This window comes from Castanea sativa, chromosome 7 (assembly GCF_040712315.1).
Source record: "Castanea sativa cultivar Marrone di Chiusa Pesio chromosome 7, ASM4071231v1".
Classification (NCBI taxonomy): Eukaryota; Viridiplantae; Streptophyta; class Magnoliopsida; order Fagales; family Fagaceae; genus Castanea; species Castanea sativa.
In genome coordinates this window covers 45,433,491-45,452,342 of record NC_134019.1, presented here as the reverse complement: position 1 = coordinate 45,452,342, position 18,852 = coordinate 45,433,491, and the positions used below count along the sequence as shown (strand labels likewise).

Below are 18,852 nucleotides of genomic sequence, written 5' to 3'. Positions count from 1 at the left end.
TCATGTGGTTGACATTGGTTCTCATCTCAGTAACACAACAGGGTTGGATCCAACTTGTTGTATGTTAAACCCACTTGGCTGAAAGAAAATACAATGTATGTGCCCGAGTCCATGCTTCAAGTTGATGCATATATAGCCAAACATAGTTAAACAGGACAACCATCCAAATTAAGGGTCTTGGTCTTGCTCTCCTACCTTCACATGGTCTGGGTTACAATGAATGCCGGCACAAGAAAAGCTACTCCATTTTAGTGACTCTCTAGCTTTGTGTTGGATCAACTCAATACAGTCTAAGACCTAATGCAATAACTAAATGGTGTAGTTTTCGGATAATAAATAATTGGGGCATCTTTTTTATATTTAACTAGAAGGTTGCCCGCACGTTGCGCGGATAATGCTGTAAACTTTTATGTAAAATGGTTTTGGAAATTTTTGTACATATATTATAGCATAAATAATAGATATTTTCATTGCTAAAATCACCTACAATTATAGTAGAATCTTCAGAGTATGTAGGCATATTTTGTTGCCTACCATCAGTTGATCTTAAACCAATTAATTGCAAGGATACATTATGCATAATTGCGTATCAAACTCCTTGAACCTATCCCTTGTCATACGAAATGTCTAACTAAGGCATTGATTTTATGAAGCATCTTCAATAATATTTTAATTATAGTAGTGCTAAGGTTGCATAGTGATTTATGTCTAGGCAAAGCAACAAACACACACTGATATTGTCAAGGCTCTCGTGGACAGCCATACATGATACTTGACCAATAAATAAATAAAGCAAGCAACTTCAATGATAATTGAGCTAGACATGATTCAGCATATTTAACAAATTTTTAACAAAGGTGTATCAGTATAATATATTTAACAATTTTTTTAATACCATTTTGAGTTAATATAGATTATAAGCTAACCTTCAAATAATGGAGACACCACATAATTTTTTTGCCCACTTAGTTCTTAATTTGTACCTTTGCGGTTCTCATTGTTTCTTTCTTTGTTCCTATTTTTAACAATTGAGTTTTTGTTATTTGGTAGGACATAGAATATGTGTAGATTGTGTTGATTATTTTAAAACTTTGCTTCCAAATAATACTTAACCTCTCAATAGGTAAAAGACAATTATTCACCTAAAAATAATAACAACTTTCCAACCCGTAGTTAAGTTAATTTGTTTCATTCATGTCAATTATATAGGCTGCTACTTCATACAATCAAATAAAAATTATAAATTTTCTTCAAGCATTTTATCAAACACTATAGATTCAAAATAAAATATATAATTATTCCTGGGCTCTTAGCACTTCAAATCCCACAAAAGTTTTGGCTCCATTGGCGTTTTGAATGTGATCCAATCCATATAGATACATGGGTATGTGCTCCAACTACATGTGGCATGGAGGACCTTGATTTGTTGATTAAGCTTCTTCCTCATTGATCTTTCTACCTGCCTAACAGAACCGGATTATTTACTCAACTTATCTTTGCCTTAGGGTCTAAATAGTACCCAATTCAACTAATTTTCTTAATCACATCCTCATGTAACATATTTAAATCAGTCACCAAAAGCCAAATTATAAGTTATAAAAATGGTGTGGCTCAATAAAAATCTTGACCAGTAAATAGTTCAAATGAAAAGAAACAAACCACCATCTAGTTTGATTATCAAAAACCCATTACCTCTTAGCTACTAATGTAGAGTTTTAGTATTTCGTACCTCTTAGATACTAAATAAGGGTATGATAAATTAGGGGCCGGTGGCTTTTTCTTCTTGGGTTTAGTGACTTTAGTCTCCAACCAAAATAGGTAAAGTTGAAGCTTCAATCTCCTCGAGTCAATCTTCTCTCAAACATTGCAAACCACAAACTCGGTACCTCAAATAATTTTTTTTTTAAATGAAAGAAATAAACAAAGAGTGAGAGTCAGAATATTTATTGATTTATTTATAGACACTGAGAAAGGAGTTTTTGTCCATGAACTCGTAGTGGAATTGTTGATCCATTAATAGAAGGAAGATCCATCAATTGATAAAAGAAATAGGTACATTAGTGTGTGTTTAAATTGAAAGGGGAAGTGAAATAGTTTTTATTTATTTATTTATTTTCTAAAAGAACTGAAGAGTTAAGGGAGAGAATAACAGAATAAAAAAATTTAAGATGGGTTGATCTTAATGGAAATATATTAAAATTTAACAGTGCAAAGCTTGGTCTCACTTTACCAAGTGCTTATCCATAGTGTGCATTTAAATTTGAACATTTAAATTGGTAGATTTTGTTATATACCTTTCTAAAAAATTCATGCTTATAGTACTGTTGGAATAAATAACAGTCACACTAATAAAAATAAAAATGGAAAGAATTGACTTGTAATTAATATATATATATATATATATATATATATATATATATATATATATATATATTCTTAAATGTTTTGAATTATTCTAATATCACTCACACATACACAATCAAAATGTTGCAAAATGGGCATCACTTAAGATAAATTTCATAGCTACAGAATTCTCCTGTCTTGTTTTTTTATTTTGTTTTGGTGTAGTGACAAAATTGTCAAGTTAAGCAAACCATAAAAACTATAGAAAAGAAATCAAAACCAAAATAGTGTTTATTTGAAGCAATTTACAACGTTACTTCTAGCACAAACTATATTTATTGCGTATTGCTACAATTTACAATATGAGCACATAAAAAATAGTTTGCTGCTCCTGCATTAACTGTTGCCTATAGCAAAACACTCAGCTATTTTATCAAACAATTTGCGTACATATAAATAAAAGGAAATTGCGTCCAAACCAAAATTACAAAGTAAAATTAAAGATATCAAAGTAATAAAGTAAAAATTTAAAAGACTGACAGAAAGGGTTGTTTTAGAGATTATATACCCACCTTTTAGAGGAAGAATGACCTTACGATTCAATTTGGGATCTAAAGCATAGCTCCAAGAAGAAGATATAATGGTTTAAGCAAATTGGCATCAATGGAGCTAGAAAGGGTAGAGGTATCTAATGGGATTTGGGTTATTGTCCAAAGAATTATTACATTGATTTATTTTCCTCAGTGTCCAGCAAGCTTTGAGGGCTACAGATAATATATATATATATATATATATATATATATATATATATATATATATATATATATATATATATATATTGATTTAAAAAGAAATATATTAGTGTGCTTCAAATTTAAAGGGGAACTGAAGAGTTAAGAAAGAGAAAGAGGTGAATTTGATTTTGCTAAACAATGAGTAATGTGCATCTTTTCAATTTCTAAAAGGATGTTGAAATTTATTTTTCAAGTAAAGGTGATTTGGGAATGTTAAATGCAATAATTGGTCTAATAGAGCTCAAATAGAGCGCCACATGGCAGGACCTCATGCTCTTCCGTATGAGGTCTCTGCTTTTATATATATATTGATTAGTAATTTTAAATCTCATTACAAAATTTAAAATGTTTTTTTTTTTTTTTTTTGCTTCTTGAGTTGCAAAATCACTAATTAAAATTTTGTATTAAGTTTTGCTAATGTATCATTTTAAAATGATAATTTGGCTGATCTAATCAATCTAAAATAGGTTTTTATCAATTTTAATTTAAAAAAAATTGCAAAAGAACTATAACAAATGTTGCCAGTAAAATTCTATGATCATATATTCATTTAATATATTTTCTCATATTCACATATAATTATCTCGCATTGTTATTTTATCTATTTCACAACAATACATACATACAATAGGCTAGAACATAGAGAATATAGACCACAATCTGTTTTCAATTTTAATTTTTTTCTCTTGAATGTACTATCATATTCATATGAATTGAGAACCCAATTATTGATTTTGACCCCCAAAAAAAAAAAACCAGTAAATGATCGTTAAAAGGCTAGAACATAGAGAATATAGACAAGAGACCATTTCCTTAAAATTACAGGATGGCCTACAAAAGCCTGTAAATTGGGCTTACGGCCCAAAGGTGATTTACGCAGACCGACTTGGACTTGTTTTAAAAGAAAGAATACACCGACTCCCTACCGGGCTTTCCTCTGTCATTTTGGCAATAGTGATGATGATGGGCTTGAATGCTTTATTTATACATGGTTACGATTTAGATTTGAGTGTTGTTTGAAGACTCTTTGAGTTCTGGCAGATTTCTTGGGAAGCATCAATATCTTAGGATTTCATTTGCTCTTGGTTTTCTCCATTTATGTGATCAGAAGTTTTTCTCCTCCCACCATAATAAGAAATAGAAAACTTCTAAAAGACTAAAACTCCGTAAAATGATACAACTATCTACGTGATAGACTGTGAATGGTGGAGAAAAAGTTGTGGGTTCATGTGAAAGTGACAGACAATCAGCTACAATATGACACGTAAGATAGTTGTAATAAAGTTGTGACAATTTATGTGATACTAGAATTACTCTAAGAAATATATTCAATTATTCATCGCATTTATTGCCTCATACTTGAAGTTTCTCCAAAATTAAAGGATAAGGACAATGACAAAAACATGAAAAAGAAGTTGAGTACTTCCATTCTATCAATCCAAAAATATTTCATGCCACACCACATACACTTCTTGCATAGCCTATTGTTGTAAGTTAAGATATGAGGAGAAAAGTATTTGAAAATGAAAAAGAAGTTGAGTACTTCTATTCTGTCTATCCAAAAATATTCCATGGCACACCAGTGACACCACATAATCTTCTTAGATAGCCTATTGCTGTAAGTTAAAGATATGAGGAGAAAACTATCTAACATAGTCTTTATTGGCAATCAATTAGCGAGTAAAGCTGGTCTAAGGAATGTGATTGTGGTATTGATTCTTGAAGGCTCCAAAGGATAGGTTTCATGGGGATTGGTCAATTTTGTTGGTCCTTTTGATACTGTGGTATTTAGCTGGGTTAATAGAGCAACCAACAATATGGCTGCCCATGAACTAGTAAATTGGTCATTATGGAATTATGTGTATGGAAACTCTAGTTTGACTTTTGGTCCTCCGAGTTTGGTAACTTTAGTAAGTTTATGAATAATAAGGTTATTCAGTCTGCAGATTTGTCTATTGCCTTGGGATTGAATAGATTATATCCCTCACTAATTTATACTATGGAGCTAGTTTGTTATATTGGTTTTCCATAGGTGACCATATAGTCTGTGCATTTAATTTAATTTATTTTTTCTGTTTTTATTGTCATTCACATGTATGGTTGTGGCCTTAAACCAAGAACATTCATAATTTAAGTAATCACTTGACTTTAAAACTTGGTTTAACAGGGGTCTAAAGCATACATTCAACAAGTTCTACTATTGGTTTAAAAATTAATAAAGAACTCCATTAATTAGCCATAGGTATGAGTCCTTGTCCGAAGTATAGTAGCTGCAACTAGCAATATATTTGATCACGAGCAACTTGTAATTCTAAAGGCAACCATGGTGGGCTGGTCAATATGGTATACTTAATTCTTGGTCCATAGCTGGCTAGCAACATGCCAATAGAGAAATCCTCATGTGAAAGATCTCTAAACTAAACCTGAAAATCAAGAAAAATAATAATGTAATTAAGCGTGTTGCTTTCAGCTTTGGAATTTGACAGGTTCATATATCTATTTTATTATTGACCAAGACTCCAATCCAAAGGAGAAAATCCATAAACTGTTTCTTTAAGCTAGTGTGCCTTGCTTTCTATACATGCAGGCCATGGTTGCCAAAAACATTAATTTTTTTTTTTTTTTTTTTTTTTTTTTTTTTTGTGGAGAATCAAACATCTACTAATCTATGTGTAGCTTCCAGTTGGTTTCCATGAAATTCGATATTAATTGGAATTTAGAAATTCGGATGTAAGACTAAGTATTCTTTATCAATATGGTTAGAGATTAATTAATTGTCTAATTCAGTAGTGTGACCTTTAAGTTTAAAAAAGAGGAAAAATCATAATGGTGTAGAAGAAATGTGCTAAACGACAAGTCCAATTCATTCAATTAGAATATTACCCTAAATAAATAAATAGATAAAAAAAAAAGTTTGGTCAACCAAAGGAAACCAAAAAAGCTAGTAAGAATTCACCCTTTTTCTCACACTTTTTCTTTTTTATCTCTTTATATCTTTGGGGTTGTTTGGATGGGTTGTTGAAGCTAGGTTTGTCCCTCTATATATATTTTAAAAAAAAATTATTGACAAATAATACATGGTAAATTCTCATTTCTCCTTTTTTCCTAAATGATACCACAATCAATTGTAAATCACATCTTATAAAATAGAAGTAACTGGTTTTTAATCTCTCATTTCCCACCTTTTAAAGACCAAAAATTAATAATAAAAAAATGGTAATGATTAAGGGAAATAGAAGGTAAAACCAGTCTCCAAGCTCTCCAAAATTCTTGAACTCAATTATTAAAATCAGTCTTACAAGTGAGTTTATAAAAATTTCGAGGTAAGGGATAAATAATCCCTTTCAAGCAGGGACAAAGGTATAGTATTGGACCAAGGGGGGCAATAGCACCCCTAAATTTTCTTTTTATAAAAAAAATACTAGTATTATATAGATATTAATTTTAGCAATTTTATTCTAAAAAATAAACTTTGCCCTGTTAACAATATTAGTGATTCTTTTACAACTAATGCTATAGTTGCAAAATTTTCTACAAAATTTTAAAAAATACTGAGGTAGTAAATTCTTATTGGTTCGCATCTAGGCTCACCGCTTACATCACTTTTTAACTGACCAATAACCACTCACCATATTAGCAATTTGTATATAAAAAAAAAATTGTAGTTCTAGCATTTTCCTCCTTTTAAAGGCTATAAAAAAAACTTGATCTAAAATCTAAAAAAAAAAAAAAACATACAAGCTCAAAAAAATTAGCCCAATAACAAAATTACCGATAGTAAAGCTAAAAACAATTAAGCTTAATCAACCAATTTTACCAAAAACAAACAGTCTAATCCTTTAAAAAAAAAAATTAAATGAAATCATTTTGTCCTTATTTAGAATTAAGACACACATCAAAAACACACAAAAATAAATAAATAAAACCACTGAGCATTTAAGTAGAAAGTCAAAAGCCAAAGCTAGCTCTACACAGCTAGTAGCAAAATCACCCTCCAAATTTCAAGTCCTGCTTTCAAGACAGTTACAATTTTGGGAGAGAAAAAGAGAGTTTTGAAAGTAGCTTTTTTTTTTTATTTAATTTTTTTAAAATCTGGAGTATTGAACGTAGCTTAGGAATGAGGGTGAGGTTGTTTTATCCAATTTGGTGAGAGGTTGAGCAGTCTGTTATAATAACATTTGAACGATGGAGGTTGTTTGATCTGCTTTAAAAATGGGCCCATTAATATAGTAATTATTTTCTTTAAGAGGGAAAAAAAAAATCCTAAAGCCAAGACACAAATAAAGATTATGTTTAATTTATGCATTATATTATATCTACCGTTATACACTAAACTTGGGGTCAATGGCTCTCTCCATTACCATGGCCAAGGCAAACTCCCAAGTCCCATCCTCTCTTCTTCATGTTCACATTAGTGATAACATTATGCTCCTTTAACCAACCAAAAACATTCTTTTCTATCATTAATTAGACTGTTAAATAATTGGGATTTTTTTTAAATGGGAAATAATTGGGAACTTCAATTAGCAATTCATTAACCAAGACTCTGTACGGTCCAAGAAGGCTGGTCAATTTAGTTAGAAAATGAAACAAAATCCTCTCTCTCTCTCTCTCTCTCTCTCTCTCTCTCTCAAATATATATTTCTAATAGCTCAGAGGAAGGAAAAAATGAAATGAAAATGAATTAAAATAATAATCTTAAAATATTTATTCATTTCTCTTAGTTTTAATGGGGAATGAAAAATTCATTCCCACGATTGTTTGGAAGTTTATTAGGCTCAAAATTGAGAGAATGAATTTGGGTTTAATGAGAATTTTATTAAAACTTTTAAAATACCCTTTCAATCTCAGACCTTTTCAAGAGCACAATACATTTTTTTTTTTCTCCACCGGCCATACAAATATATAGTACCATCCTTGCTCTCTCTTTGCCGCTCTTTTTTCTCATAGTGTTGCTATTCTCTTACTACTAATCTCTTTATCAAATCATGAGTTTTTCACTTGTTTTTATTTCTTCGATTTATTTACTGTTGAAAAGTTTTTGCTATTATATTTCGTCCAAACAAGATTGCTAGTATATTTCATTCAAACAAGTTTATGCTATTCCATTTCATTCTATTCATTTTCTTTCCATTACTTAATAGTTAACTAGAAGGTTGCCCGCACGTTGCGCGGATAATGCTGTAAACTTTTATGTAAAATGGTTTTGGAAATTTTTGTACATATATTATAGCATAAATAATAGATATTTTCATTGCTAAAATCACCTACAATTATAGTAGAATCTTCAGAGTATGTAGGCATATTTTGTTGCCTACCATCAGTTGATCTTAAACCAATTAATTGCAAGGATACATTATGCATAATTGCGTATCAAACTCCTTGAACCTATCCCTTGTCATACGAAATGTCTAACTAAGGCATTGATTTTATGAAGCATCTTCAATAATATTTTAATTATAGTAGTGCTAAGGTTGCATAGTGATTTATGTCTAGGCAAAGCAACAAACACACACTGATATTGTCAAGGCTCTCGTGGACAGCCATACATGATACTTGACCAATAAATAAATAAAGCAAGCAACTTCAATGATAATTGAGCTAGACATGATTCAGCATATTTAACAAATTTTTAACAAAGGTGTATCAGTATAATATATTTAACAATTTTTTTAATACCATTTTGAGTTAATATAGATTATAAGCTAACCTTCAAATAATGGAGACACCACATAATTTTTTTGCCCACTTAGTTCTTAATTTGTACCTTTGCGGTTCTCATTGTTTCTTTCTTTGTTCCTATTTTTAACAATTGAGTTTTTGTTATTTGGTAGGACATAGAATATGTGTAGATTGTGTTGATTATTTTAAAACTTTGCTTCCAAATAATACTTAACCTCTCAATAGGTAAAAGACAATTATTCACCTAAAAATAATAACAACTTTCCAACCCGTAGTTAAGTTAATTTGTTTCATTCATGTCAATTATATAGGCTGCTACTTCATACAATCAAATAAAAATTATAAATTTTCTTCAAGCATTTTATCAAACACTATAGATTCAAAATAAAATATATAATTATTCCTGGGCTCTTAGCACTTCAAATCCCACAAAAGTTTTGGCTCCATTGGCGTTTTGAATGTGATCCAATCCATATAGATACATGGGTATGTGCTCCAACTACATGTGGCATGGAGGACCTTGATTTGTTGATTAAGCTTCTTCCTCATTGATCTTTCTACCTGCCTAACAGAACCGGATTATTTACTCAACTTATCTTTGCCTTAGGGTCTAAATAGTACCCAATTCAACTAATTTTCTTAATCACATCCTCATGTAACATATTTAAATCAGTCACCAAAAGCCAAATTATAAGTTATAAAAATGGTGTGGCTCAATAAAAATCTTGACCAAGAATAGTTCAAATGAAAAGAAACAAACCACCATCTAGTTTGATTATCAAAAACCCATTACCTCTTAGCTACTAATGTAGAGTTTTAGTATTTCGTACCTCTTAGATACTAAATAAGGGTATGATAAATTAGGGGCCGGTGGCTTTTTCTTCTTGGGTTTAGTGACTTTAGTCTCCAACCAAAATAGGTAAAGTTGAAGCTTCAATCTCCTCGAGTCAATCTTCTCTCAAACATTGCAAACCACAAACTCGGTACCTCAAATAATTTTTTTTTTAAATGAAAGAAATAAACAAAGAGTGAGAGTCAGAATATTTATTGATTTATTTATAGACACTGAGAAAGGAGTTTTTGTCCATGAACTCGTAGTGGAATTGTTGATCCATTAATAGAAGGAAGATCCATCAATTGATAAAAGAAATAGGTACATTAGTGTGTGTTTAAATTGAAAGGGGAAGTGAAATAGTTTTTATTTATTTATTTATTTTCTAAAAGAACTGAAGAGTTAAGGGAGAGAATAACTGAATAAAAAAATTTAAGATGGGTTGATCTTAATGGAAATATATTAAAATTTAACAGTGCAAAGCTTGGTCTCACTTTACCAAGTGCTTATCCATAGTGTGCATTTAAATTTGAACATTTAAATTGGTAGATTTTGTTATATACCTTTCTAAAAAATTCATGCTTATAGTACTGTTGGAATAAATAACAGTCACACTAATAAAAATAAAAATGGAAAGAATTGACTTGTAATTAATATATATATATATATATATATATATATATATATATATATATATATATATATTCTTAAATGTTTTGAATTATTCTAATATCACTCACACATACACAATCAAAATGTTGCAAAATGGGCATCACTTAAGATAAATTTCATAGCTACAAAATTCTCCTGTCTTGTTTTTTTATTTTGTTTTGGTGTAGTGACAAAATTGTCAAGTTAAGCAAACCATAAAAACTATAGAAAAGAAATCAAAACCAAAATAGTGTTTATTTGAAGCAATTTACAACGTTACTTCTAGCACAAACCATATTTATTGCGTATTGCTACAATTTACAATATGAGCACATAAAAAATAGTTTGCTGCTCCTGCATTAACTGTTGCCTATAGCAAAACACTCAGCTATTTTATCAAACAATTTGCGTACATATAAATAAAAGGAAATTGCGTCCAAACCAAAATTACAAAATAAAATTAAAGATATCAAAGTAATAAAGTAAAAATTTAAAATACTGACAGAGAAAGGGTTGTTTTAGAGATTATATACCCACCTTTTAGAGGAAGAATGACCTTACGATTCAATTTGGGATCTAAAGCATAGCTCCAAGAAGAAGATATAATGGTTTAAGCAAATTGGCATCAATGGAGCTAGAAAGGGTAGAGGTATCTAATGGGATTTGGGTTATTGTCCAAAGAATTATTACATTGATTTATTTTCCTCAGTGTCCAGCAAGCTTTGAGGGCTACAGATAATATATATATATATATATATATATATATATATATATATATATATATATATATATATTGATTTAAAAAGAAATATATTAGTGTGCTTCAAATTTAAAGGGGAACTGAAGAGTTAAGAAAGAGAAAGAGGTGAATTTGATTTTGCTAAACAATGAGTAATGTGCATCTTTTCAATTTCTAAAAGGATGTTGAAATTTATTTTTCAAGTAAAGGTGATTTGGGAATGTTAAATGCAATAATTGGTCTAATAGAGCTCAAATAGAGCGCCACATGGCAGGACCTCATGCTCTTCCGTATGAGGTCTCTGCTTTTATATATATATTGATTATATTTCATTCCTTTATAAACTCCTAAACAAAGTGTAATTTTTTTCTTCTTCTTATAATTCCATAGTTGGGTGGGGGGCAGGGGGGGGTGGGGGGATATCTCTCTAATAGTAGTTAATCAAGTATAAGAGGTCACTAAAGTTTTTTTTTTTTTTTTTGGATTTCTCTTCATTTCCTATTTAGTCATACATGACAGTAATTTATCATATGTATTGATACTCTTAATTCTTTCTTCTTCTTTTTTCAATTTTTTATCACTTTTTGATAATCCTAGTGTCTCACATGATAGTAACTTTAACATATTTTTTGCCATATTGAGTAATAATTTTTTTTTATTTGTAGAACTTGTGCGTACCCAAATATGGTTATTGGGCCTAAGATGTATTTGGGCTCATAATCTATTTGTATGGTGGGCTTTTGGATTTCCTACAATGGGTGATGCTCTGCTCAGCAACTCCGCTTCCCAAGTTTCCCCTCTTTTTCACCAAAGCTCCCCCCCTCTTTTCTCAAGGTGATCACCTCTCCTCTCTAGTCCCTTCACTCCAGAATCACCAGCCCTTTTAACTGAACCTTCTTTGCCTATTTATAGCCAAACTTAATGGAATGGTCATGATTATTCCCCTGGTGGGTGGAAGGAGGGGTCCAATACTATTACCCTTAAGTGAGGGTTTAGTTGAAAGTGGGAGGAAGTGAGAGTGGCATTGGAACTGGTTCCACCGTTGGCTGTACTGCTTGGCAGGGATGTTCCTAAAGCTTTTACTGTACTTACGGGAACTCGACCTTTCGGGCGGTCACGTTCCCCGAACAAACAGGGTTTTACATTTACAGCGTGTCATCGGTGCTTTCCTAATTTCGAATTGGGTGCCGAGGATCATCCGAATGGTACTCGTAGGCCCGGTTACACACGTGATCTCAAACATGATAGTTCTAGAACTCGAATCCCAGCAAGTCATGGGCTTCGTGTATATGGCATTGTTGTGATGGGCTTTAGTGAGTATTGGGCCCGTACAGAACTTTTTTTTTTATTCAAATTAGAATATGGTTAAAAATGGTGTCTGCGTCAAATTAGATAGTATGTTCTGAAGTGGATCTAATGGACCGAATGGATTGAATAAGACCGAAATGAACAGAAGTGAACCGAATAGGTCGAATGGACCGAAATACTATACTAATAACTAATGTAACTCAACAGAAGTGTAATAATAATAAATACTACACTTCAACTTTTAAATATTATATAAATATAGATTTTTACCTAACATTGTATCCCCGTATCCCGCCCTTTGATCATTTTAGCTTATTAGGACCTAGATACATGAGTGAGTCACGTAGAATTTTGGAAACATTTTGCTACTATGTTACTCTTTCAACTTTCGAGGAATGCTTGCTGGCCTTGTGCCGCTAAGCATTGTCTTGCACCGTTTCACATGCTTCTCAGGCTGGCTATCTTGCACTTAATTTTGTAAGTCATGGGTCATGGCTAAGGAATATATAGAACTTAGTCAAAGAGACGCAGGGAAAAAAAAGGCAAATTTTGATGAATGGATATGCTTGCTGACCAAACAATTCTGTAGATGACTTGTGACGACCAAAGGTAATATATATATATATTACAGTTAAGCCAAAGATTAACAAACAAGGTGGCTACTGATAAGCCAACAAGCTTGAGGTTTTAGATAAGCAAACAAAGTTTGAGGTGGGCTGCCAAGGACTTTTTCCTGTTGTTGTGAATATACTAATTATTTTTTACTAACCTTTCCTTTTGGTTTGATGCTATATTATGGAAAAATATATTTTGACCCAAGTATATACATCCACTGTTTCACATATATATTTACAATTGATGTAAAAATGTTCATATTTTAACACAAAAGTTATTTACAATTGATGTAGAAATGTTCATATTTTAACACATAGAAGTAGGAGTAATTCTTAAGTACTTCCCAAGTACGGAAAATGATATTCCCTCTTCTTATATTCATGGTAAGGTCTACTCATAAATATTCATAGTATAATTCACTATGAATGTGAGAAAAAAAAGCACAATTTTTCTATGCTCCAAGAGTACTTAAGAATTTTTCTAAAAGTAGTTATGAAATAACTAACGTAAGAAAAGCAATATGAGAGAATAAAAGCTTACTACTAAATTGTCATAATTTTTGAACTTTTGCATTCCTAGTATCATATCCAACATATTAACCAAAGACTCTTGTATTCGGATGGCACTTCTATGCGTCCAGGTTTGATCCCATGGAAGTGGGATGCTTAAATGTAACAAAAAGTTCACAATCAATTATTAATTACAAGTATAAAAATTAAAACAAAATCAATATGAATAAGAAACATGTACAAATGCATAAGAGATATTCATAAGCATAGAAGATCATTTTCGCTTTCAAAGAAATTGATTAATTAATTAAGATGTACAAATCATATTTTCCTTTTTTTTTTTAGACTCAAATGGGGTCACCACCACTAGTGTTCATATTGGTATTGCATTACTTATTGCAGTGGTGGCTTCAGGAATTTTTTTCAAAGTGTTTTTCAAGAAGCATAAATTATACAATCTAATAAAAAAGAAAATTTTATATATTGACAACAATAACAGCAATCAAAAAACACGCAAATACATAAAGTTTTACAACATAAAGCTTGTGGAGTTCAATTGTGGTTGTTGTTAGTATTGCTGAACAAGGATGGACCGCGATGACTGGGAAGAGTAAGTGTGTTTCTTATTTCCTTTTAGCCTTTAGGTTTGATTTAGTTTTAGTTTAAATTGTTTAATGACTTGTGAATCCGTGAGGCATTGAAGCAGTGAAGATTTTTTTTTAATATTTGTTGAATTAAAAATGTAATCATGTTGGTGTCGGAGTAATAATAGTCTTAGTCTGAGGGGAGATTAATTATGTACCGATAGTCAAACCGGTGACTCATAAATAATATAATTAATAAAATTTTAAATTATGTAAATAAAAATATAATAAGTTTATTACTAATAATATGATAGCAAAATGTAAAAACATAATATTTAGTGACACTTTTCGTGTAAATTTAAACAAATTTCCTTAGAATTGACAATCACATGTTTAATTATAATCATAAAAATAAAAAGTTTATTTTATATATTTATATAATGAATTAATTGATGTTATATAAAAATTAAGTAACTTTTTAAGTTTATTCACTTAATTAACTAAAATTACTATTTTTTTTCTAATCAAGATTATCGGAAAAAGAAAAAGGAAAAGTAGTTGTATTCTGAAAAAAACTAAATTTACATGATTTTGACCAATTAGTTGTATAATATATATTATAATGTTTTTGAGCAAAAGTAGTCATACAATGACAGTGTGTCAGGTAAAGCAAAAATTAAAAGTAAAACCATAGTATAGGTTTAAAAGAATATAAAAGTATATGATTCTTTTTACCTGAAATACCCTAATATATTGTTAAGTTTCTCAAATTATGGACTAAAATTTAACTTTATTGGCATAAAAAAATTTGTATTCATTAATAACCTAATATTTCTGAATGCATTGCTTGCATGCATGGGCTATAAATACACCAAAAGTCTAAACTTATGTGCGTTGATTTTGTGGGCAACAGAGGGGAAGTGTAGAGCTGTCCTGTATAGCTCTAAGAACAAGTAGTCAAAGAAAGAAACTTGCAAAGAGAAATGGGTGAAGTTGTGGAAATAAGCTCAAACCCAACAACACCAAGGCCTGTTTCTGCTGCACCATCCCCACCAATTTCAGCTCCTCCCTCACAGTATCACTCTCCATCTCTGTCTAGATCACCACTCCTCACCACTGATGACCTCACACAAACTGATATCATAAACAAAACACCAAAATCCTCAACCCCAAAACGCTCTCTAACCCCAAGTTTCATTACTCCTTTGGGGAGCCCAATAAGGAGGGCTCTCCACCTCACAAAGCTTGACCCTCAAGATGCTTGGCTCCCAATCACTGAGTCCAGAAATGGGAATGTATACTATGCTGCCTTTCACACTCTATGTTCTGGAATTGGGATACAAGCCCTTATTCTTCCTGTTGCTTTCACTATTCTAGGATGGTAAGTATATATATTTTCTTTGGTTCGACTAAGTGCCTTTAACAAATTTTCTTCTTTTTTGGGTTTTTTGAGCTTATTTTGGCGGTTCTTATGCCCAAAAAAAGAACTTTTCTGTCCTCTGTAAATTACAGTACTTTCAACAAATAAGTAATCATTAAAGTGTATCCAAACGTAGTTTGGGTGTTCCATGATGTTAATTTTACACGGTTGAATTGGCTGGTTCATTTAGCAGTATCCTAAAAATTATACACATGTGCTTGGTTGTAGGACATGGGGAATCATAAGCTTGACTGTAGCATTCATATGGCAACTTTACACCCTATACTTGCTGGTGGAAATGCATGAATCAATTGAAACCGGCCTGCGATACAGCAGATATCTTCAACTTTTTAGTGCGACTTTTGGTAAGCTTTAATTCTTATATTGAATTCACTAATCTGCTAATGAGTTCCGACTCAAATGACACTTTTTCTCCTTATAAGAGTATAACAAAGAGTGAGGTCTTAGATTCAAGGCCATCAGATACATAACTTACTAATAAAAAAACACAGAATTTGCTTATCTAATCAAATTACACAGCCTAACATGCTTATCAATCTTTTATACATTGAGAATTATCAAAAGAAATGTTTTTGTTAACATTTTGAAAGTATTATTGTTATTCCCTAAAGAAGAATTGAATTTTTCTAATTGAATTATGTCCTCTCAGGTGACAAGCTAACAAAGTTATTAGCCGGATTTCCAATCATGTACCTATCAGCAGGCACAAATGTGGCCTTAATCATTATTGGAGGGTCAACATCCAAGACGTTCTTCCAGATTTTGTGTGGGCTCACATGCACAGCAAAGCCACTTACACCTGTGGAGTGGTTCTTGGTGTTTACATCAGCTGCAGTTCTTTTGTCTCAGTTGCCAAACTTGAACTCCATTGCTGGGGTGTCATTGATTGGTGCTATCACAGCTATTGGCTATTGCACACTCATATGGGTGATATCAGTGGCTGAGGGAAGGTTGCCTATTGTGTCTTACAAGACAGTGCAAGCAAACACACAAATTGCTCAGGTTTTTAGTGTCCTAAATGCACTTGGGATCATTGCTTTTGCTTTCAGAGGCCACAATCTTGTGCTTGAGATACAGGTACATGTGGCAATTGAATGCATAATTTTTATTAGTTATTATTATTACATTAATATTATCTATGATTCGATTAACTAAAGGATTTATGAGATATGAGAATTACATGTTCATTGCTCTTCAATCTGATGGACATATAACACAACAGAGTTGGTTTCATAACAATGTTTTCACAACTTTGTTTAATTTACTACAAAACAAAACTAGAGAAATACAAAAAAAAAAAAAAAAAAAAAATACAGTGATAATAAATACTTTTTTCTTTTTTGGTTTGTGTATGTAAGAAGTTAAGAAGCCATGTGAACGAGTTATCATATTTAACAATGTTTTATCCTTCTTTGGCGGTGAACAAGTCTTTCTTATCAAGTTACTTTGGAAGTTCGCACTTTGTTACAAATTTTTTATACAATGAAATCAATTTTTTTTTAAAATGAATAGTTGAACATTGACTTGTACCCATTACGTTGCCATGACCTTTTCTAAACTGTAAGATTTTGACTCCGTTAATCATGGAGTGGAGATTATCATTAAGATTATTATTATTAAAAAATTCTGAGCAAAATTGAACAAGAAAAGGTTACCAACTTTTGGTTAATTAATTCTGTTTAATCTTGACTCAAAAAAATTCGGTTTAATTTTTCCATACCAAGATTTAACAAGAATGTTTAATTAATTTTAACTAAAGAAAAAAATGATAAAGCTATTATTAATTTGTAGAACAAAATTTAGCTACAAACTTACCTAATATCTTTTATATTGGCAGTGAATTTTGACAAATCCACCATTAGATTACATATTCTTCTTATATCCTCCATGCTTGCAAAATTTCAAGAAAATTAAATATTAATAGCTATGTCATCAATAAATTTTTTAAATTGCAAATTTTTGTAATTTAAAATTATGCACAAAATATAAGTTTATAGATCATATAGTAAACAATATCCGATTAATACAAAATTTAAAATGTGTATTAAGAGCATAAAAACGTGCAATTCAACGGTTAGATTTTCAAAATATGTTGTAATATTTATTTTGTTGAGTAATTTGTAGTCTTAAACTACAACTAATTTTGTAGCTAAATTTTGTCCTAATTTGTAATCTAACTATGAAAAAACATACAAACTAGTGTTTTAGTGATTGTATTGGTACATCAACAACATCATAAACAAATTTATTAACTTCTTTTGTGTATTTAAGTAGTGTAATTTGTAACATCCTTGTAATATATTTTTCTAAAGAAACCTCACCACCTTGGGTAAATCTTGTTTGTGATAGGCCACAATGCCCTCGAGTGAAAAGCATCCATCACGCATGCCAATGTGGAGGGGTGTTAAGTTTGCATATCTTCTTGTAGCAATGTGTCTATTCCCTCTTGCAATCGGTGGATATTGGGCATATGGCCAAATGGTACTATATTTTCCACTCTATTTACAATCTCTTAACACTAAAATTTGTCTTATAAAGTTCCATTAACATCTCAAAGAAAAAGATTCACAAATAATTGTGCTAATTTTCTTAACAGATACCACCAAATGGAGGCATGTTAACAGCTTTGTATGCATTTCATGGACGTGATACCTCACAATTCATCCTAGGATTAACAAGCTTGTTTGTCATAATCAGTGCTTTGAGCTCATTTCAAATCTATGGCATGCCCATATTTGATGTCATGGAGTCAGTGTACACTAGGAGGAAGAAGCAGGCATGCCCGTGGTGGCTCCGAGCCACTATCCGAGCAATGTTTGGATATGGGTGCTTCTTTGTAGCCGTGGCCATCCCATTCTTGGGGAGCTTGGCAGGTCTAATTGGAGGGATTGCATTGCCTGTGACATTAGCTTATCCATGTTTAATGTGGCTTAAGATTAAAAAGCCTAAGATGTATAGCACAATGTGGTGGCTCAATTGGGGACTAGGGGTCTTAGGACTTGCTCTTAGTGCGGTTTTAACTGCTGCTGGAATTTATGTTATAATTGACACTGGTATACAGGTGAACTTCTTCAAGCCTCAGTAAGGTTGAAGGAATAAGTTTAGGGCAATTTTATGTCATATTTGATTGTAATATTCAAAATTAATTTTTAATAGTGGAGTAATTTTCTCTTTGGGCTTCAAAATTGGCTTGTCCATAACCCATCAGGCCTCCTAGTGGGAGTTTCTGTAAGCTTAACTCGTGGGCCAATGTTTGCCAAAAGTTTTGGGCCAGCATATGAACTTAAGAGCCAAAATGGTACGATTCTAAAAAAAAAAAAAAAAGAGCCAAAATGGTAAAGTAGTTTCTTAGTC

The 18,852-nt window shown here is 31.4% G+C and overlaps 1 protein-coding gene across 1 annotated transcript; it reads left to right on the top strand.

Annotated features, from left to right (window-relative positions):
* Nucleotides 1-14,967: 14,967 nt before the first annotated feature.
* On the top strand, nucleotides 14,968-18,670 carry LOC142643772 (lysine histidine transporter-like 8). Its single transcript, XM_075818487.1, has 5 exons — nucleotides 14,968-15,438; nucleotides 15,706-15,842; nucleotides 16,148-16,575; nucleotides 17,848-17,979; nucleotides 18,095-18,670. The coding sequence occupies exons 1-5, from the start codon at nucleotides 15,041-15,043 to the stop codon at nucleotides 18,581-18,583; spliced, it is 1,584 nt and encodes a 527-aa protein (XP_075674602.1). The 5' UTR covers nucleotides 14,968-15,040; the 3' UTR covers nucleotides 18,584-18,670.
* Nucleotides 18,671-18,852: the final 182 nt, after the last annotated feature.

Coding starts and splice junctions, on each gene's coding strand:
- LOC142643772 (XM_075818487.1), top strand. CDS start 15,041: ATGGGTGAAGTTGTGGAAATAAGCTCAAACCCAACAACACCAAGGCCT. Junction 16,576..17,847: donor ATCTTGTGCTTGAGATACAG/GTACATGTGGCA, acceptor TGTTTGTGATAG/GCCACAATGCCCTCGAGTGA. Junction 17,980..18,094: donor ATTGGGCATATGGCCAAATG/GTACTATATTTT, acceptor TTTTCTTAACAG/ATACCACCAAATGGAGGCAT.